Source organism: Rhinoraja longicauda, chromosome 4, assembly GCF_053455715.1.
Source record: "Rhinoraja longicauda isolate Sanriku21f chromosome 4, sRhiLon1.1, whole genome shotgun sequence".
In the NCBI taxonomy this organism is placed as follows: domain Eukaryota; kingdom Metazoa; phylum Chordata; class Chondrichthyes; order Rajiformes; family Arhynchobatidae; genus Rhinoraja; species Rhinoraja longicauda.
This window is the reverse complement of record NC_135956.1, coordinates 39,779,285-39,801,865: the sequence shown is the minus strand read 5'-3', so window position 1 is coordinate 39,801,865 and position 22,581 is coordinate 39,779,285. Positions and strand designations below refer to the sequence as shown.

At 40.6% G+C, this 22,581-nt stretch overlaps 1 protein-coding gene across 1 annotated transcript in view; it reads left to right on the top strand.

Annotated features, from left to right (window-relative positions):
• The window catches only part of col9a1c (collagen, type IX, alpha 1c), an 88,969-nt gene that overhangs the window by 2,173 nt on the left and 64,215 nt on the right, over positions 1–22,581 (top strand). Inside the window, exons 2-8 of the mRNA XM_078397564.1 lie at positions 1,817–1,902; positions 3,718–3,801; positions 4,926–5,055; positions 9,933–10,329; positions 12,014–12,094; positions 19,645–19,806; positions 20,936–20,971. Of these exons, the coding sequence (XP_078253690.1) occupies positions 1,817–1,902; positions 3,718–3,801; positions 4,926–5,055; positions 9,933–10,329; positions 12,014–12,094; positions 19,645–19,806; positions 20,936–20,971 (976 nt within the window). The remainder of the gene's footprint in view (positions 1–1,816; positions 1,903–3,717; positions 3,802–4,925; positions 5,056–9,932; positions 10,330–12,013; positions 12,095–19,644; positions 19,807–20,935; positions 20,972–22,581) is intronic.

The window sequence follows — 22,581 nt, the reverse complement described above, 5'->3', positions numbered from 1 at the left end:
GTTAAGTATCTTGAAAAAACCCTTTAAATTGATGTCCCCATGATCTGATGGAATCAATGCTAACATACAGAGGGAAGCAAGAGAGGAGACTGATGGGGTTTTGACAGAAATCTTTGTGATTTGGATGAAAATGTAGGTGATATACTTAGTAAGCCTGCAGGTAACAGGAAAATTGGTGGAGTTGTGGATAGTGAGAACGATTGTGAAAGACTACAGCAAGGCATAGATTAGTTGTACAGAAGGGCAGAGAAATGGCAGCCAGAGTTTAAACTGGACAAGCATGAGATGATTTTTGTACTTTTGGAGGTCAAACATAAGTGGTCAAAGTGGGCGGCATGGTGGCGCAGCAGTAGAGTTGCTGCCTTACAGCGAATGCAGCGCCGGAGACTCAGGTTCGATCCTGACTACGGGCGCCGTCTGTACGGAGTTTGTACGTTCTCCCTGTGACCTGCGTGGGTTTTCTCCGAGATCTTCGGTTTCCTCCCACACTCCAAAGACGTACAGGTATGCAGGTTAATTGACTGGGTAAATGTAAAAATTGTCCCTAGTGTGTGTAGTACAGTGTTAATGTGTGGGGATCGCTGGGCGGCGCGGACTCGGTGGGCCGAAGGGCCTGTTTCCGCGCTGTATCTCTAAATCTAAAAAATCTAAAATAAGAGGACCGTACAGAGCAGATAAGCTTGAGAGGACAGTACAGAGCAGGTGCCTAAAGAGCACTGATATATGGAGAGATCTTGGAGTGCAAGTCCATAGCTCCCTGAAGGTGGCAACACAAGCGGATAGGATGGCAAAGAAGGAGTAATCCATGCCTTCATTGGTCATCTAGATTGAGAAGTCATATTGCAACTGCACAAAATGGGGTGCTTCTCATTTGGAGTACCATGTGCAGTTCTGGTCACTGCATTACAGGAAGGATGTGGAGGCTTTGGCAAAGCTGAAAAGGAGGTTTATCAGCATGTTGCCTCGATTTGGAGTGAATAAGCTTAGGTTGAACAAAGGTGGATTTTTTTTTCTCTGAGCATCAGAAGCTGAGAGGTGAGCTGATAGAAATTTATAAAATTATGAGAGTCATAGATGGGGTCTTATCCCAGGATGGAAATGTTAAATACTGGAGGGAATAGCTTTAAGGAAGAAGGAGAAAGTTTAAAGGTGATAAGCAAGGCAAGTTTTTTTTCTATACAGAGTGGTGGGTGGTTGGAATGTGCTGTCAGGGGAGATCTTGGGAGTAGATCTCCCCAATCTTGTTCACTTTGAATATTGCTAACATCTTCCATGAATATTGCTTTATTTGAATACTCATAGGCAAAACCATGGCAGATAAAGTAAATGAAATATATTTCCTATCAGTCCACCCTCAAACACAATTATTCTTCAGAGTGTTGCTTTTCTCTGAGTATCTCTTTCAGTTTAGCTCCTGTGCTAAAGCCAGTGGGAGTCTCCTGGGCCGAGCATCAATGGTGCTGCAGGGAAACCAAGCTATCATTCACAAGAGTCTTCAGCTGCATCTTCCAGGTCATTAGAGCAAACTTGGTGATGATATCACCAGTCAATCCTTTCAAAACAATTGTGATGATCCTGTGGATTTGTCTTGTGGCTTTTGTGGATTTTCAGTAAAAGAATATGACCTCCTGAAACAGTCTCATTTGGACAGGTAACCTTTCTTTCAGGTACAGGATGGATAGCAATCCGACTTACTAATGACATTGCTGTTAGTAGTTTAGTAATATGCTGTTCACATTTGAGTAAAACATACAGTGATAATAATTGTATATAATCAATAAAAGTTAAATATCTGTTGAATTTCTTTCTGAACCAGGAAAAATCTGAAGATGTTCTTGGAGAAGCTGTGTATTTTCATATTTTCAACCTTTCAGACAGAATTTTGGTCTCCAGTATTATGCAGTAAGTAATATTGTTTTTAAGGAGTGTTGGATTTTTGAGTTGCTTGAGGGCAAATACTGCAGACATATAAAAATGCTGAACTTGAAAGAGAGCGAAGAGTGTTTTATTGTCAAATGCCCCAGATAGAACAATGAAATTCTTACTTGCAGCAGAACAACAGAATATTTAAACAATTGTAAACAATATAATAAACAAGGAAAAAAGTTCAGTATATGTATACATTCACATACACACACACACACACACACACACACACACACACACACACACACACACACACACACACACACAAACATGTATATATATCTATATATATAATCCAATGCACCCCACTCCACCCATATCCTCCTCCCTCCCGCTCCCTCCCTACCTCCCCTTCCCCACTCCTCCCCTTCCCCACTCCTCCCCCTCACTCCCTCTCCCTCCTCCCCTCCCGCTCCCGTTCCCCTCCCCCCCTCTCCTCCCCCTCCACCCTTCCCCTTCCCCTCCCCCTCCCTCCCTCCTCCCCCTCCCTCCCTCCTCCCCCTCCCTCCTCCCCTCCCTCCCTCCTCCCCTCCCTCCCTCCTCCCCCTCCCTCCTCCCCCTCTCTCCCTCCTCCTCTTCTCTCCTCCTCTCCCCTTCCCTCCACCCCCCTCCCCCTCCCCTCCCCTCCCCTCCACCCCCCTTCCCCCTCCCTCCCTTCCCCATCCCCCCCAACCCCCCTTATCCTCCCTCCCCCCTTCCTCACTAGGAGATAGATTTAAACTTTAAAATGTGAATAACTTTAAAAATATAACACCGATTTCAATGAAACGTCTTCCATTAGCACCAAAGGGATGACGGTGAGTAAGGTGGGCCTACAATTGTCATGCTATCATGTGCCGTTTTGGCTGTAGTTCAGGAACAAACAAACAAACAAACGAGAGTTTCAGTATGTAGACTAGCCCAAACCTCTCCTGCATTGGTGCAGCACTCTCCCCCCTCTCCCCCCCCTCCCCCCTCTCCCCCCCTCCCCCCCTCTAGAAACATAGAAAATAGGTGCAGGAGTAGGCCATTCGGCCCTTCGAGCCTGCACCGCCATTCAATATGATCATGGCTGATCATCCAGCTCAGTAGCCTGTACCTGCCTTCTCTCCATACCCCCTGATCCCTTTAGTAAAAAGTTTTTTTAGCATGTATTTTTGGCCAGAAGAAAAGAGAAAGGGGAGTGGCCAGATTGGCAGGCGTCCTTAATGCTACTACCAGCTTCCTGATGCAATGCACCATGAAGATCTTTCCAGTCATTTTATACGAAAATAATTAAATGATAAATAGTTTGTGTTTGTGAAGGATGCATTTCCTTGCCCCATTTTTAAGAGTGCCAGAAGACCTTTGATATCCACCTGAGAAAATAGTTTATGTACTGAAGACCTCACCACAGACATTAAAAACTTGTTCAGTACTGCACTGAAATATTAAACTAGATGAGATGATCCTATCACTGTTGTGGAATCTGCATTCCAACAACTGTTCAATCACAATGTAGGTAGATGTGACTGTATCACATCTGTGTGGTGAAGGTGTGGAATTCTCTGCCTCAGAAGGCAGTGGAGGCCAGTTCGTTGGATGCTTTCAAGAGAGAGAGAGAGCTGCATAGAGCTCTTAAGGATAGCGGAGTGAGGGGGTATGGGGAGAAGGCAGGAACGGGGTACTGATTGAGAGTGATCAGCCATGATCGCATTGAATGGCGGTGCTGGCTCGAAGGGCTGAATGGCCTACTCCTGCACCTATTGTCTATTGTCTATATCTAAGCATGATATACCATCCACATTTCCAATCATATTTACTTTTATCTAGCTGTAGAACAGAGAATCAACTACAATGGTCTGGATGACAATGCTGTATGTCCTAATATCAGGATCGGACAAGATGACTTGCCAGGTAAATATCTGTATGTTGAAAGAACCTTGCCCAAAAATGCATACGAGAGAACTTTATTTATCCCAGGAGGGAAATTGATCTGCCAACAGTCATAAAACACAAGATAACACAAGGCACACATCTAATGCCTCTTGCGATAGACAGCAAAATTCTTCTCAGAGGATCAACTTCCGTTTCAATCTGGACTGTGTATGCTGACACAGATTCACAGAGGAAGACATTGAAAGGGTCTTGTATTTCATTTTGACTTTAGATTAAATATGAACTCCTTTTGAGGTGTAGCATAGGCAGTTAATTCACTCCATTGCTGCAGTTGAGGGAATTGCAGCAGTCATTTTTTTCTTTCTTTGCCTCCAACCTTTATTACCCACCCTCTTCAATGCAGATGAATATTCTGCCACTATTCCCTCAGAGGCTGGTCCATGAAATCTTCTGCCTCTGAACGTTGCCATCCAAGAAAACCAAATTTGTCTGGGATGGAGAAATTTACTTCAGTATTTAAAGTCATTCAATAACCATTGCAAACATACTGCTGCTTGATTATGGAAGTCTCATAATTCTAGTCACCATGAAACATGAGGTATTGGATTTTCTGTTTGTATCCGAAGCTGTTATAAAAGGTTCCAAATTGTAGGCCTTTTAGTGATGAATGCTGATTGCTGGAAATGTTAAAACCATCATCTTGTATTGTGCAGATGCCAAGCTTTCAGTTTAAAAAAAACGACATCCATAAATATGCTGCAAATTTCTCTGTTATAGTGCCAAACATTAATTATACATGAAGCACAATCCATTTAATGGAATTGACACCGACATTGAAGAAGCCCCATTCAGTCACTGAAACTATCATGACATGCTTCAACACTAAATAAAAGTTAAACAATACTCAAAATACCTAATAGGTGACTTAACTTCCAGACATAGAAACAGTTTAACATTTCAGTAGTATCACCAGTTCTGTCAAAGGGTGAACCGCCACAAATGTTATCTCCTTAAACACTGCTTGACCCGCTAAGTGTTTCCAGAATTTTTTGTTTATATTTCAGACATCCCCGATCCACAGCTTTTGTCTTTGAAATCTGATTTTCTTTTGTTTCATTTATTTTGCTTTCCCACCCTGTCAGGGTTTGATCTTATCACCCAATTCCAATTGGATTCAATACCACTGCAGGGTGTGAGGAGAGTGGAAGGTTCCACTCCACTGCAGATTGCTTTCAGACTTGACAGAGAGGCCAACTTTGAAATCCCAACAAGGTAGGAAACATCTCTCAAAATCCGGGTGAACTCTGCTAACCAGTAATCTTGCTACATGGAAATTAAAGATTATCTGCAGACAAAAAGTGCTGGAGTACCTCAGCGGATCAGGGAGCATCACTGGCGAACATGGATAGGTAACTCTTCCCAACCTGAAATGTAACCAATCCATCGTCTTCAGAGATGCTCCCTGACCTGTTGAGTTACTTCAGCACTTTGTGTTTTTTTAAAAAATATAACCAGCATCTGCAGTTTCTTGTTTCTACGAGATTGTTTGTTGTATTGTTTTAACCTGTGAGTGTGAAAAGTATCTCCCAGGTGCTTAAAGCAGGAAGATTGATCCATATCCCTCAGGCTATGATTGCTACCTTTTAGAAAAGGTTTTGCTTGTCAAGGTGAGCTATGTTGCCATCACAAACCCAGGGTAAACAAGATTTTTCAACACTGCTTCTCTACACACAGAAGAGAGTTTCAGATTCCTTGAAGTATTTTCTGGCAAATATTATTATTAGTGTTATTAACACTATATTCTTGGAAACAAATGGGATTATAGCATTTAAGAGGCTTTTAGGATAGGAACATGAATATGCAAGGAATAGAAGGATACAGATCTCATGCAGGCAGAAAGAATCAATTTAATTTGGCCTCATGTTGGTGCAGGCATCATGGGCTGAAGGGCCTGTTCCCATCTAGTCCACTTCTATGTCCTCTGTTCTATGCAGCCAACCTTCCACGTTATCCACAATTCCATTAACTTTCAATGCTAAGCAATGGCTGAAAATGTTTCCATGTCATCAATTTTAATGGAGATGTCAACCATGTAAATTTCCCACTCCTCTTGGTTTGAACAGGCATTTGAACTCCTCTGCGTTGAGTTATGAATTATTTTGCATGGAATGTAATGACCAATTTCCAGACTCAACAATACTGGCATGCAGAAGAAATTGAATAAAATTTAGAAGCTGAAGATTGAGGAAATTCAACATGGGAATTATATCCTGAGCTCTCCTTTTGATTGAGGTTGTTACTGAAGTTCAATGAATGATAGAAATAACAAAAACATATAGCAATGAAAGCAGAAAATGCAGCATGTACTCAAATGGTCAGAAAAAGAGAAAGGGTGTTAACATTTCATGTTGAGTAACTTTCATCCAAACAATTCTCCTTAGGGTTGTATTCACAACATAGCCATTCCCGTCCTTTTTGTTTCTCTCTCCACAGATACTGTCTGACCCAGAATTATCTATTTTTATTTTAAGTTTAATTTGCAGCATTTTGCTTTTGGATGCATTTGGCTCCAAAGACGTACAGGTATGTAGGTTAATTGGCTGGGTAAATGTAAAAATTGTCCCTAGTGGGTGTAGGATAGTGTTAATATACGGGGATCGCTGGGCGGCACGGACTTGGAGGGCCGAAAGGGCCTGTTTCCGGCTGTATGTATATGATATGATGAAAACTGAGCAACAGGTATTTTCAGCTTTTGGAGATCAAAGATGTTGGGTTAAAGGAACCGAAATAAACTGAGGAACTGAAATAAACCGAGATAAATAAACAAAATCAGGCTAAATGTTCTAAGTAGCTGTACTTTAGATGGGTAATTGCAATACTTTAAATAAGAGAGACATTGGCCAAACGGAAGCAGGTGTAATTAACATAGATGGGGCACCTTTAGTCACCATGGGCATGTTGGGCCAAAGGGCCTGTTTCTGTGCTGTATGACTCATGGACTCATGGATTAGTTCTGCACTCCTGGATCAGCTACAATAAATAAATAAAAAGGAGAACAGAAAATTATTATGTCATGCGATGTGAGCATTATTGTGAAGGATAGCACTTGATCTTCCACCCTGAATTGCCTTTCAACTAAATGACTTGCAAGGCCAGTTCAGAATCAACATTATTGTGTCTACAGTCATAGGGTACCAAACTCTCTTTCATAGGACTAGGTCAATTATTAAGTTTAAAGACTCACAGATTTTTGGAATGTGCAAAATCAGGTACATGGAGTTACATCATGGATTGGCCATGATTTTATTGACTGCTACATCTGTCTCAAGGTACTGAATAGCCTACACTTCTTTCTGTGCTCCTCTGCTTAGGAACATTTAAGGCACAAGGTTGGACTTGTCACACTGTTAAATGCATTAGAAAAGGGAGCCAGATTAGTGCTTCTCACCCTACCACAACCCTCCCCCACCCACTCCCCAAACACAAGATCCCTTCTTACTTCTGGTCTTCAGGGGCAATATTGAACTTTTCAGGCACACGGTAAATATGTAATCTTATGGCCTAGCAAAAGTCAAATGGGATGGATTCCTGTTGTTGACCATTATCAAGCCAGCTTCAGTGGTACATGTATCATATCATATCATATATATACAGCCGGAAACAGGCCTTTTTCGGCCCTCCAAGTCCGTGCCGCCCAGCGATCCCCGTCATTAACACTATCCTACACCCACTAGGGACAATTTTTACATTTTACCCAGCCAATTAACCTACATACCTGTACGTCTTTGGATATGTATATGGATAGTAAACAATAAATGGGTATGAGCATTCCAGAAACATTTAGTTAAAGAATTAAGTTGGATCTAAGTCAACAAGAATAATGAAAAGCAATAAAAAAAACTGAAGATATGGATGAAGGAATGACAAAATGCTTATGATAAATGCAAGAAAAATTGGCAAGAGAAGCTCTCCTTGTTCATTAGAATAGAGTGCACATGTTAAGGTTGGCATATGATGCATCACATCATGGTGTAATGGAGTGATGAGACATGCAGTGGTGGGCAAGAGACATGCATGGGCCTCTCACACTTTCACTTGGAGCAGGTGCAATTATGTTTAAATTCAAGAAATCACAATGTTCTTTTTCCAGGCAAATCCTTTAGTCTGATAAGAGATCGTAAGCTGACTTATGATATTAGATGCCAAATCAGTGAAAAAGTTGATATTTGTTCAAATTGCATTGAAGTGAAGCACATTGGGGTGATGTACCACTACTAAATAAGGCAGAGTCGCGGAGTTGTACAGCAGAGAAATAGGTTCTTAGGCTCACCACATCCGTGCTGAGCCTTTTGCCTATCTACACTAATCTCATTGCCCTAATTAGGTTTGTATCCTTCCATTCCTTGCCCACTTAAATGGCTGTCTCAGTGGTCATTAAATATAGTATTTGTATCTGATTCCACAACCTCCTCTGGCAATGTATTCGACATTTCAACCACTCTCTCAGTAAAACAAAATTCCCTTCAGATCTCCACCAAAACTCCTACCTTTTTTGACGTTAAGCCCATGCCACCTTATTTTTGATACCCTTATCATTCCCTTTTGACCATTTACCCTATCACTGCCTCTTGTAATCGTTCAGTATATTGCCTATAAATCTTATATAATTAGTGCTATTTAATGTAGATAAAAAAAGTACATACATAATAATTCATACAATATTATTGTTTGCTGTACATTAGTCTAGATTTTAACTGTTTAGAGGTGCCCAAACATTGTACCAGCATTTCCAATGCAAAAAAAACCACTGTATATATCACAATCTAATAATAAATTACATATGGGACGAGGTTTGTACAGTATGTGCATGCCATAACTTTCCTGAAGAGCTTTTTTCAGTTATTTGCAAGCTTATGGAATGGAGTGGCATTGAACATACCTTTGAGTCATTTTATATGGCCAAGCGGTCAGTCAAAGTAATTAAGGAAGGTAGGAATTTACAAATTAGGAGTGGGAATAGACTCAAGATTGTTTTGCCATGCAATGTAATCTTGCCTGATCTGACTGTTACATGCATTCTGCATTTCAATCTACCGAGATTAACCTTTCACTCTCTTAAAGTCATAGAATCATACAGCACGGAAACAGGGCCTTTAACCCAACTTGTCCATATTGACCATGGAAGAAGGCAGGAGAATCTGGTTGAGAGGGAAATATAGCTCAGCCATGATTGAATGGCGGAGTAGACTTGATGATCGAGTGGCCTAATTCTGCACCAAGAACTTATGAACTTATGACCAAGATGCCCCATCTATGTTACTCCCACCTGCCTGCTGTGTTTGGCCCATGTGCCTTTAAACCTTCCTATCCATCCAAACAGTTGCTCACTGCGTTCCTATTAAATCTTTCCCCTCTCACCGTAAACCTATGTCCTTTAGTCTCGATTTCCTATTCTGGGTAAAAGTCATTGTGCATTTTTGCTCATGACAAATCTACTCATCTCCTCAAAAAAATATTCAAACACCCTACTTCACCCAGTCTTTGAGGAAGAGAATCACAAAGACTCACGACCCTCTGAGAGAGAAACAAAAACACCTTACCTTTGTCTTAAATGGGAGGGAGAACCCATAGTTTTTTTAAACAATAACCCCATCGTTCTAGATTCTCACACAGAAGGAAACACCCTCTCCACATCCACTCTGTCAAGACCCTTGAGATGTTACGCTGTCAAAAGGTTTTCCAGGGATTTAAAAAACTCAGGGTGAAACGGTGTTTGGCAAACATTGTTGAGTATTGAACATTTCCACACACGACTGTAGGCTAAACATCTGCAAATTTGTCACTGTTAAAAAGATTGAGGTTGCTCCAATTAAATCTGGCTATTAGTGTCGAATAGAAGCAAATGAGTCAAAAATGTCACTAATGGCACTTTGACAGTGTTGAGCAGAAACCTGTATCCTCAACATCCATATTGTTCAAGCTCTCTGCCTTGCAAATCAAACCGTTACTTCTTTTGATGTATGTCTACTGTACCTTAGTGCATTTGTGAAAACATTATAACAACAAATACTTAACTGAATGACTGAAAATTTGTGAAGGCTGAAGGCTCCTGCTGCATCTAATGTAACTTATCATTCGATATCCTCCAGAATAATTTACCCACGGGGACTGCCTGAAGATTATTCCTTTGTCACCACTTTGAGGATGGTAAAAAACACGGTTAACAAAGTGTGGAACGTGTGGCAGATTGTGGACGAAAATGCTAATGAGCAAGTTGGCCTGAGGTTGAACGGGGACACCCAATCCTTGGAGTTTTATTTAGTCGGCTTGGATAGTGGTTTGCAATCTGCCGTTTTCCACGGAGTTTCACAGATTTTTGACACTGACTGGCATAAGATCCTAGTAGGTGTGGAGAGGGACACTGTCAGCTTATTCGTGGACTGTCATCGTGTTGCATCCCAGTCCATCAAACCAAAGGGTACTGTTGACGTCGACGGTGATACTCTGATCGGACGTCTGGATGCAAACCCTGAAGTATCAGTGGTGGTAAGCTAACCTTTCTCTTGATTGTTATGGTTGAGGCTATAATCAAACTAGTGTATAATCCTTGAGCAAAACACAAAATGCCGGAAGAACCCACGGGTTAGGCAGCATCTGAGGAGGAAATGGACAGGAGATGTTTTGAGTCTGGACAGAATTGTTGCCTGTCCATTCGCTCCATAGATGCTACCTGACCTGCTGAGTTCCTCCACCACATTGTGTTTGGCTCAATATCCCAGCATTTCACAGATCCTTGCATCTCTGGTGTGTAGTTCTTGCTCCTTTCATTTCCATGTATCCAGGAGTGAGTATTTACATCCTTCATAGAGTACTTACCTGAATTTCCAGAGTCTGGTAAAGCAAAGCCAAGGAATATCCACCCATATCTGAAGTAAAAATGAGATGAATTATCAGTACAAAATATGTGCAAGTTTCCCATATTTCTGACCCAATATGGCTGCATATGCCGTCTTCTCCAGCATCAAAGCACCCAGTGAAATGGCTTTCAGCAACGGGCAAACTGGCGAATCGGTCTCCAACAGTCAGTATTGAGCTGCCTAACTTAGTTATCAGTTTGACAAATCTGTTAATAGGGATGGATTTTGTTCCAGTTTCTATTGACACATTGTTGATGGAACCCAGTGAAGATTTGTTACCAACAATATTCCCCGTACCCTGGGACCCAGCCTTGCTCCTTACACCCCCCCCCCCCCCCCCCCCCACTCAACCCACCTTCAAGATCAGCAAGGGGCAATATCGCCACGATTCTGGAAGTGAAACTGGGATTCCGTCCTTAAGAAGGTGTGAAGGTTCTACATGGGTTTCAGAACTGATAGAAGTATGTTTGCTTCCTGCACGAAGAGTTGACAAGCAGTGAAGTAGGAATCTAAAAAGAGCAACACTTGGGTGCCAGTTAATGACAACTCATTTATCCCATTGGATTGCTGATTGGGCAGGTGAGGTTATAAAATGCCATAATTCATTTTTAATCAGATACTCCCTCATTCTAAAGATGTTGCCTTAGATCATTTGGGAGGATACAGAGCTTGTTAGTTTCCATTTGCTGAATTATAGAATCGACTGATAGACACAAAGACATTGAATCAGTGGGTCAGGCAGCATCTCTGGGGATAAAGGTCAGGTGACGTTTTAGGTTGAGACCCTTCGTCAATGATTATCATAATGTGCATGAGGAAAGCCCCTGATGAATTAGCCATATGTGACTGGTTCTAGGATTTGCTATTTTAAGATGTTTTTTTAATCTGGTATAGTTTCTTTTCTGTTGACTTGTGCTTTTTGACTTGTTAACCTAATGGGAGTAAGTGTGCATTTATTAGAAATGTATTATTTCTGAAAAAAGAGACCCATTTGAATGGATTCTTTAATCTGTCATATTCATTCCCCAACCATGGTAAATATAGCACATACTTTTTTGAGGAATAATACTCCTGAACTGTTAGGAGTAAGTGTCTCACTCACTAAAACACGGCATGTGCCATGATGATGAGATTGTGGTGATCTGTGTGCTCTAAGATGGTTTGTAGTCAATATTCCTTGCTGCCTGTCATTAATCAGGAACTTGCTCAGTGATGAGTTCTCAAACAAGAAAAGACCATCATGAAGCAACAGCATTCATCAGGACTGCACGCCCTGTTTATTACAATTGTGACTTTTTCTTTCCTCCTTGTAGTTTGAAGTCCAGTGGATGTTGATTCACTGTGACCCACAACGAGCACACCGTGAATCCTGCACTGAGCTATCCATACAGCAGGTAATACAACATCCACATCTGGTTGCAATCTCCACATCTGAACTCTTTCTGTCTCCTTTCTGCCTCCTTTGCTTTTTTGTATCTTTCTGTGAATCTTTTGCTCCTTTTTAAACTTTCTTTCTTCTTTATAATTTAAATTTTGTCTTTCTTGGTCCATTGTTCTGTGTTTGTTCCCTTTTCTTCGTGCTTCCATTTCCCACTAATCTGTTGCCCCTTTTGTTTCTTCATCCTGCATTTATCTTTCCCACACTCTCTCCTCTTTGACTTTGTGTGCGTGTGTGTGATTCCACCTCTGTTTTCCTCCTCTTTCTTATACTTAGATATGTTGACTTGGCATTGGCATTATTATTGGTTTATTATTATCGTGTTATCATATCATATATCATATATATACAGCCGGAAACAGGCCTTTTCGGCCCTCCAAGTCCGTGCCGCCCAGCGATCCCCGCACATTAACACTATCCTACACCCACTAGGGACAATTTTTACATTTACCCAGCCAATTAACCTACATACCTGTACGTCTTTGGAGTGTGGGAGGAAACCGAAGATCTCGGAGAAAACCCACGCAGGTCACGGGGAGAACGTACAAACTCCTTACAGTGCAGCACCCGTAGTCAGGATCGAACCTGAGTCTCCGGCGCTGCATTCGCTGTAAAGCAGCAACTCTACCGCTGCGCTACCGTGCCGCCATTACCAAGATACCATTACCGTTACCAAGATACAGTGCAAAGGGTTTATTTGCATGCTATCCAATTAAATAAAGTCATACTATACATGAGTACCATCAAGCCATACACATGTATATCAGGTAGTGCAAAGAGAAAAATCCCAGAGTGCAGAATATAGTTTTAAAGCATTATAGTGTTAGTTACAGAGAGGAAGTATAGCACCTGCAATGAAGGAAGGTTGGAAGATTGTGACAATCCCCAACCTTAATGGAAGATCTGATAACAGCAGGGTGGAAGGTGTTCTTGAGTCCGGTGGTACGTGCTTTCAAGCTTTTGTATTTTCTGCACAATGGGAGAGGGGAGAAGAGGCAATGACTGTGGTGAAAAAGGTCCTTGATAATGATGGAAGAAGGGTCTTGACCCAAAACGTCACCCATTCCTTCTCTCCAGAGATGCTGCTTGTCCCGCTGAGCTACTCCAGCATTTTGTGTCTACCTTCCTTGACAATGATGACTGCTTTCCCAAGGCAGCATGAAGTACAGATAAAGTCAGTGGTGGGGAGTCTGGATTGTGTGATGGACTGGGCTACATCCACAACTCTGCAATTTCTTACGGACTTGGGCAGACCATTCCCGAACCAAACTGTGAAGAAACCGATGCTTTCCGTATGCTTTCTATGGAGCACCTGCTGAATTTGGTAAGAGTTGTTAGAGACATGCTGATCAGATTATTATCACATTAAACATTTCCATATCATTTTAAATTATATTAGATGCATAAATCATCATAGAGTTACAACTTTAGAAACAATAAATTGTATTAGGTTACAGGACATTGCAATTCTGCAAGTGAAATATTTTTTAGATGAGGAATCCTGTACATTCCCCTTAAAATCCTGCATATTCTTCTATTTCATATTCCCAGATTGTGATCCTCCAGCTTCCATCATTCCCCCTTTGAACTCCAGAATAGTAAAATGCTTTGCTGCCTTATTTCTATCAATAGAATATATTTATTTATATCCCAGGATGAGGTATCAAAAGAACGGTAATGGCTTAAGAGCCATTAGGGACGCTTACTAATTACTGGCATTGCCAGAGACACCTGCGATCCTTTAAAACAAACAAAGCAATGAATGAATTAATTACTGTTGTTCCTTCTGAAGCTCTCTCAATGTCCAGAGCAGCTCCCTAAAAAGCCATGAATAATTCAATGCCAGTTATTTGGCTGTTTGGACATTTCTCCAATACTGTTCTCCACCAGAGGGCATACATCATTATGTAGGAAGGAACTGCAGATGCTGGTTTAAATTGACTAGGCTTGTATACACAGGAATTTAGAAGGATGAGAGGGGATCTTATCGAAACGTTTAAGATTATTAAGAGGTTGGACACGTTAGAGGCAGGAAACATGTTGGGGGAGTCCAGAACCAGGGGCCACAGTTTAAGAATAAGGGGTAGGCCATTTAGAACTGAGATGAGGAAAAACTTTTTCAGTCAGAGAGTTGTGAATCTGTGGAATTCTCTGCCTCAGAAGGCAGTGGAGGCCAATTCTCTGAATGCATTCAAGAGAGAGCTAGATAGAGCTCTTAAGGATAGCGGGGTCAGGGGGTATGGGGCGAAGGCAGGAATGGGGTACTGATTGAGAATGATCAGCCATGATCACATTGAATGGCGGTGCTGGCTCGAAGGGCCGAATGGCCTACTCCTGCACCTATTGTCTATTGTCTAAATCGAAGATAGACACAAAATGCTGGAGAAACTCAGTGGGACAGCCAGCATCTCTGGATAAAAGGAATGGGAGAAATTTCGGGTTGAGACCTTTCTTCAGACTCATTGCTTGCTGGATGCTGTATAAATTGCATCCTCAGTTTTTTCTCTCACAAAGTCTTATAAAACATGTTTTCTATTCTTCAAAACTTTGTTCCATACAACAAAGGAAATAAATATCCTGGAAAGCAGGTAATTGATAGAGGAAGTACTTGAATTCATTTTGTAGCTTTCATAATCTCAAGACTTCCCTAATGCTAATTAATGCTAATTAATGTGTAGTGAGGAACTGCACATGATGGTTTAAACCAAAGGCAGACACATAAAGCTGGAGTAACTGAGCGGTTCAGGCAGCATCTCCGGAGGAAAGGAATACAGGTAGGTGACATTTCGGGTCGCAATCCTTCTTCAGACTGAGAGTCAGGTGAAAGGGAAACGAGAGATATAAGACAAATGAATGGAAGATATGCCAGAAGCAATGATAATCAAGGAAAGGTGGAGCCCACAATGGTCCATTGTTGGTTGTGGGATAGGTGATAACGAGTTATATAGACAGTGAAACTCAACAGGATGACAGTGAAACTAGTACGACTAGGATGGGAGAGGGTCGGTTAGAGAAATCAATATTCATACCGTTGGGTCCTCTGCGTTGACAAAATATGGTGAAAAGAAGCCCGATGATGGTGGGTAGCTGCATTCACACTATTTAATTACTTCATATGGCTCATATCATGTGGGATGGAGAATGGAGGAATTCTGGCTCATGATGTCAAAAAGGAAATGTATACAGCCTCACGAATGAAGGGAATTTTCTCCTAACTGTGAGCTGAGCCTGTGAACCTTCGCACAGCAAATACAAACTTCCATTTAACACTAGGATGGCACCTGAGCATGGTGACTCTTTACATACTGTTCCCTTCAGATCTCCTTGTATCTAATTGTACTCACGGATGGTATGGGTTGGATGTCTGGATAGACATGTTCATTATTATATGAGAGGAATAGATGGGGTAAATGCACAGAATCTTTTATGCAGAGTAGGAGAATCAAGAACTCGAGGACATGGGTTTAAGGTGAGGGGGGAACATTTTACAGGAACCCAAGGGGCTACCTTTTTACACAAAGGGTGGTAGGTATATGGAAAAAGCTGGCGCTGGAGGTGGCTGAGGCAGGAACAATCGCATTTGAACAAGTATATAGCTAGGATAGGTTTGGAGGGATATGGAACAAATGCAGGCAGGTGGGACTAGTGTAGATGGGACATGTTGGTCGGCGAGGGCAGGTTGGGCTGAAGGACCTGTTTCCACGTTATATGACTCTATGACTCTATATCGCGGTACACGTGATAATAATAAACCAATACCAACATGTCTTTACATGATGTTGAATGGCAAGTCTGAGTGGAGACCTTAAGATCCGTGACGATACAATTAAATCTCCCTGCTTGTGCATTTCATGTCAGTGAGTTGTAATTCCCCAATTTAAGTTACAATGCCTGCGAACAAATTATGTACAAATGGGAGGCTTACTTCAGCGACAGCTTCCGATATTCAAAGTAAGTAGTTGTCACTGTCCATGTAACATTGGCCAACTCATTTATTTTCTTTCAACTTGAATAAACATTAAAAAAAAAGAATGTTTTACGTTTCATGGGACACTGCTGTCGCTGAACTAAGCCTCCTATTTGATAGGGATATGAAATATTCCAGTTAGATTAATTTGTTATGATCGGAGTCAGGAAGGTCATGAAGAATTCTTTACTAAATGAGGGTAAGAAAGACCTAATACTCCTACTTTTCAGGAAATATTCAGAACATAAATCGGCTTTCCTTTCCAGTTTCTATCATCATGACTGTACTTTGTGTATTTTTCTACTGTTTCCAATGTATTTGCTCTTTGCACTGTTAAGACTGAAGTAACAATTACTTTTTCTATTTTTTTTTCCTCTCAGAGAATTATCCCTAATTCCGAGGTATTCCATAACTCATTCTAATGGATGCAATGGACAGTTTTAATAGCTTTTAGAATTAGTGTGTGTCATATGAAATACCTTGTAGCATCTCAATTTATGCACGAACAAATAGAATAGAATGCATGCAGGTTTCTTAGTGCAATACGTTAGAACTCTTAAATTGTTTACTTGACTGCATGTGATGTAGGTGCCATTAGATTACTTACATTTTTATGTACTTTAGATTTGAGAGACAGTATCAATCTCTATGTGTTTTCCTTTGGTTAATTAAAAAGATTAATGATTGGAGCAAAACCCTTCACATGTCATTAAAGCACCATGTTTAATTTTCTTTCCCCACATTTCACCATTGAAACTATCTTTCTTTAAACTTAGAGAAAGAAAATGGTAATGCTCCTTCTCGATATCTTTTCAAGATGTATTTATCAACCAGTAGTTCCAACTTTGGAAAATAATTTGAGTTGCTTCCCAGAGGTGTGAGGAAAATAGGAATTTGCTCCCATAAAGTGAGACAGAGAGAGAGGGGGAGAGATCTGCACACCCTGTTAGGTAGTTACATATTGAGATGTGGAACCTATAGATGAAAATTTGCATTCAGTCACACATTATAAACTTTCGTCCATCAATATGATGTCTGTCTACAGGAATGAAAATACAATCCAAATACAAGCCATTTGCAGCCTGACAGAGTATATTCATGTCTGTTATAGTCACATTTTTACACGTTCATATTCATGCATGCATACATAAATACATTGGAGTGCAAAAATATTGCCTAAAATCTTATTTGTAAGCTTTGCGGTTGCATTCTGTAAGTGAAACAACTTCTCATGTGACGCCTAATGATAAAAATAGCAAGAGGTGAGGTGCTGTCTCTTTAAGTAGTTGCATGCTGGTCGGCAGACTATCAGTAGAATCCACATTTTGGGACAGAATGATCTGAACCTCTTGAAGAAATGTTTTCAGTGACTGCAGCAAGTTAATGTAGTTTCTATTTTTTATTAAAATTGGGAATTCAATGAGTGGTACCAAGTTTTGATTAGTAATCACTATGTTTTCAAAAGAAAGTAAAAACTAATTTGGATTAGGATTACAGTGACTTTTGGGTGGTGCCTGTTGACGGTTGGCTTTTTGGAGCCTTCTCACTTTCTGCCTGAAGCTGCTGAACCATTAGTGGGAATAGACTCGCGTCACAAGCACTGCTGCAGCACCTTGTCCAATTAACTGATACTTGGCACAGCCGAGTGGCATGCTGCAGGGAAAGACTCGATGCTGGCTTGTCAGTTTATGACCATTAATTTTAATGTATGGAAAGTAAGCTGATGTATTCCCAGTCTGTATCATAAGATCTGAAGTGAAAAATACAAGCCTGAAATTCACCGAGGGAAAGAACAACTGTAATTTATTTCATCCTCGTTGTATATAACACAAACTCCACTGTTCAACATCAAGATAAAAATAACATCCGATGTGTCCCTGTGGGGAAATTTGTGGACCAAAGTCTTGACTATCTCTTCAGAGCGTGGAAGTCTGCAATGCCAGAAATATTCTCTTTTGGTTTATTTTAGTTTAGAGATACAGCCCATCAAATCTGTGCTGACAGGCGATCCCCTAGCACTATCCTACACACTAGGGACAATTTACAATTTTTACCAAAGCCAATTAACCTACAAACCTGTACGTCTTTGGAGCGTGGGAGGAAACTGGAACACCCGTAGAAAACCTATGCAGTCTCGGGGAGAACGTATAAACTCTATACAGACAGCACCCATAGCCAGGATCAAACCCGGATCACTGGCGCTGTAAGGTAGCAACTCTACTTTTGCGCCACCATGTCACACAGTTTGAAGTGGTTAAAAATAAGACTCCAGCTGCTATGTGAGATTGATCTGAAAGATCCCATGGTCTGTTTTTGAAGAAATAGTCGAGTTATGTTATCAAACATTTCTTTCCCAACATTATTCAATAAGATGATCTGGTAATGATCACTTAGCCACCAAGCTTCCTGTGCTGCAGTGACAATTCTTCATTCATTATAAACACTTTGTTCTGAGTTTGTTAAAGCAAAAAAAAATTGTTTAAAAAAAGTAAATTCTGTGTTGAAATATGAATATTAAATCTTCAATTTTAATGTATACTTCCTTAAAAATAGTAAGTCAATGATAAATGGAGCACTAGACGTGTGCTCACCAAGAGATGAAATTGAAAATCACTGACTCTCCTAAAAATAAGATTTTATGCTTCATCCTGGTTATCAGTGGAGAGAAACAAAAGGCAATTTAGGTGTAAAAAATAGGCTGTCAATTTGCCATTGTCCACTTTGCGCTACTATCAAAGTGCATTATCACCACAATCTATACTTGGATTTGAAGAGTTCCTCAAAATTAAACTGTAAAATTTGCTTACAATGTACTGACGTTTATTTAAGATGACAGGTAACCAATCGAATGTTCCAAGTAAGATGGATATATTTGCAATACTGCCCTGCACCCATTGTTAATTTACCTTTTCTCCCGGGAAAACAATTTTAATCTGTTTCTTTGCTACAATCCGTTCGAGACTTAGGGTCGCGCATATCTTTTCATCAGGGGTAATTACATAAATATGTAAGTAAAGAAAGATGAAAAAAAAAATTACTTTCTTCTACAACAGCTATAATGTAATGCCCAATTTCTCACCCACTCTTCATTGGTATAATTTGCAGAAATCAGGGGAACTTTTGATTATATGCCAGAGATTCAGAAAGAAAAAGTAATAAATTGAATATTTTTAGGTGAAATGAACTGCACAATTGCGAGCATTAGATGGAATGATAAAAGCTACAGAAACTATTTAGTCAAATGTTCAATTTTTAATATCTCAGAAGGGTTCTGCTTTTATTTAGCAGTTCAAATTTTATCTAGCAGTTGTTTGCTGTAATAAGTGCTCGTGAATCAAACAGGTCTTATGTATCTTTAGGAGAATTAGGGTAACATTATCAAGGTAACTTGGAAAGTTCAGAATACTCAATAACTTTATAAATGAGGAACTGAGGGCATTTCTTCAAGTTTACTGTTTAGCATTTCCCCCCATTATTGGCTGCCACAGCATTCCTACCAACACAAGTTTACTAATTCTTACTGATTTTTATTTTATTAGCCTGATTTCGATTTCAGACCTGATTATGGAAAACCCAGCCAGCCGGGTCCAATGGGTCCTCCGGGTCCAGTAGGATCTCCTGGTTCTCCTGGGTCACCAGGTCCTTCAGGATCTCCAGGGATTCCTGGATCAACTGGGATGGATGGAAGAGATGGAGTTGATGTAAGCATTTACAGCTTATTTATTCCAAATGGCCAGACCGACGTCATAAAGGGTAGAAGCAGAGAAACATCGTAAGCTTTTTGTACATCTTCTGCAGCCATTAAAACATTTATTTTTGCAAATATGCTTTAATAAGCTTAAATTTATTAATGTCAAGATTGGTTTACTCTCACACCAAGTCAGTGTAAGATCCTGAACTACCTGACCTTTAGAGTCATAGAGTCATAGAGTGATACAGTGTGAAAACAGGCCCTTCGGCTCAACTTGCCCACACTGGCCAACATGTCCCAGCTACACTAGTCCCACCTGCCTGCGGTTGGTCCATATCGCTCCAAACCTGTCCTATCCATGAAAATGATGTCTGATTCTTTAATGATATCTGATTCTTAATCTGATTCTTTAGTACTGATATGAAGGCCTGATCACAACTCTGAAATGGATTTCATGGATGAATTCTGAAATCATGGAAGAACTCTGAAATGGATCAAACAAACATTTGATTTTATGCATAAAATTTAGAATGCAACTGATTAGTGCACTGGCCAAGCCAATTACATTTTGTGTACCTATGAACAACAGACTGGGCTGTTGAACTCCTTGGATCATGAGCTTATTTCTGTTCCATCTCACAACATTTATTCCCTTCATGCTTTTAAAACTTTTAAATAACAATAATCTATCAGTCAAAATCTGAAAACCCTGAATGACCCAGTATTCCCAAGAGCAATAAATTAAAAAAATAAATTACCATTTACACAATACAGTGCCACCTGACTAGATTACTAAATGGTCTGGCTCTAATTTTAAGATTATGACATTATTTTTTGGAAGGATTGTAGTTTTTGAGCTTTATCTATAGTTAATTAGATTATGCCTAATGTTGCAGCAAATCCTCTTTGCTGCCGTATTTGGACAGATAGATGGGTTTAGAGGGCTCTGGGCCAAATGCAGGTAAATGAGACTAGCCCAGTATGCCAATTTAGTCAACATGGACAAGGTGGGCCGAAGGGTCTGTATCCGTGCTGCATGCTCCATGACTCTATCCCCAATTCCTTTGGCCTGGGTGCAAAGTTAATTCTTAACATAATTACTGTTTGCTTATTGTAAATGTCCAATTTTCTTTTCACAGGGAGAGGTGGGCCCTCCTGGTCACCCAGGTCTTCCAGTAAGTACTGATGGTTTTCAAGCGTTATTTGGCTAGTAGCAACTTTTGAAAGTTTTATATAAAGAACCAGGATATATTTTATGAAAATCAGATGAATTCTGCAACATTCTGCAGGATATGCCATGAGGTGTATTATTAACCAGTCAGTTGTAAATTTCTCCCCTAAAACTTAAAAGCAATTCCAGTAAACCTTCAGTATAATAGTGCATTTTTCCAGTCAATGTCATTTGTCCAATAAGGTTTTGAAAGTACATTTAATAGGATTCCGTGTTATTCATTTGGGAATTTGGGTCCATTAACCTTCTGGTTTTTGTTTCAGTGGAAAATGTCAATTGGTAGATGTAAAAGACGTAGGTCCATCTAAATTCCTGTCTGCCATCCTGGCAGTCAGACAGTACAGCAATAATGGAATTGCCGACCACTATGAAGAGTAAATCGCCATGAATTAAATCCAGAAAGTAGAGGAAGTCACCTAGCATCTGCAAAGAAAGTTAACATTTCAGATTAAAAACGTGCATCAGAATCCAAAACAATTTCACTATTATCTGCTTTTATTGCAGCTGTTTATTTTCCTTTTGTAATCTCTTTCAATTAGTCCACCACAGATCTAAATGTGTGGAAAGGAAAACTCTGATTTTTTTTGGAAATTTGTATATACGATCGCCTATTCATCCCAAGCAAGGATCACTTCACAGATGCCATTTTCCAAGTGTGAACAATTCAAGAGTGAAACATTCAACAGTACATTTTGTAGATGGTACATACTGCAGTGTCCATACCAATGACGTAGAACATCAATATTTTGGTGGTTAATTGGGAGCCAGTCAGGCAGGCTGCTTTATCCTGGATAATGTCCAGTTCTTGAAAGTTGCTGGCACTGCACTCATCTTGGGAAGTAAAGAGTATTTTATCATATTTTTGACTCTGGCCTTTCATCAAAGGCCTTGCTCATATTAAGTGCAAATCACTGTAATAAATAAAATCCCATAACAGCGTATTTGTCCAGATAAAAAATGTATAATAGTTCAATGGTTTCTTTATTGTCACGTGTACCAGGTACAGTGAAATTCATTTTTTGTATACAGCTCGGCAAGACCGTCCCCGTACATAAGCACAATCCCGGTCAGTATAGAATATACAGAACAGCCCACTGAGTCCATAAGCAAGATGCTCCGTTTTGGCGGCATTTTAGTGTCCCAGCTGCAGATGGTAATAAAGGCCCGTTGCAGTTGTCTCCTCCATTTTGGTCATCCCGCGATCCGATGACCCTCTCCATGCCTGGCCCTCTCCAACCCTTGTCCCTCTCCCACAGCCGACCGCGAGGGCGTGGAAGGTAAGACTCCCTGCTTCCTCTCACCGGGCCTTTTGTCCAGAGTCTGCTGCTGTCACCGTCTTGCTCCACCTCCTCTCCGATTCCCGGTCTATGGGGCGAGCAGGGGCCGGGCTCGACGGCCTTCCCTCTCCGGGTGAGCTTTGTGGCTAACAACTATATAAAACTAAGTCTGAAGAGGGGTCTCGACCCAAAACGTCACCTATTCCTTTTCTCCAGAGAAGCTGTCTGAACCGCTGAGTTTCTCCAGAGATGTTGTCTGACCAGGTGATTTACTTTG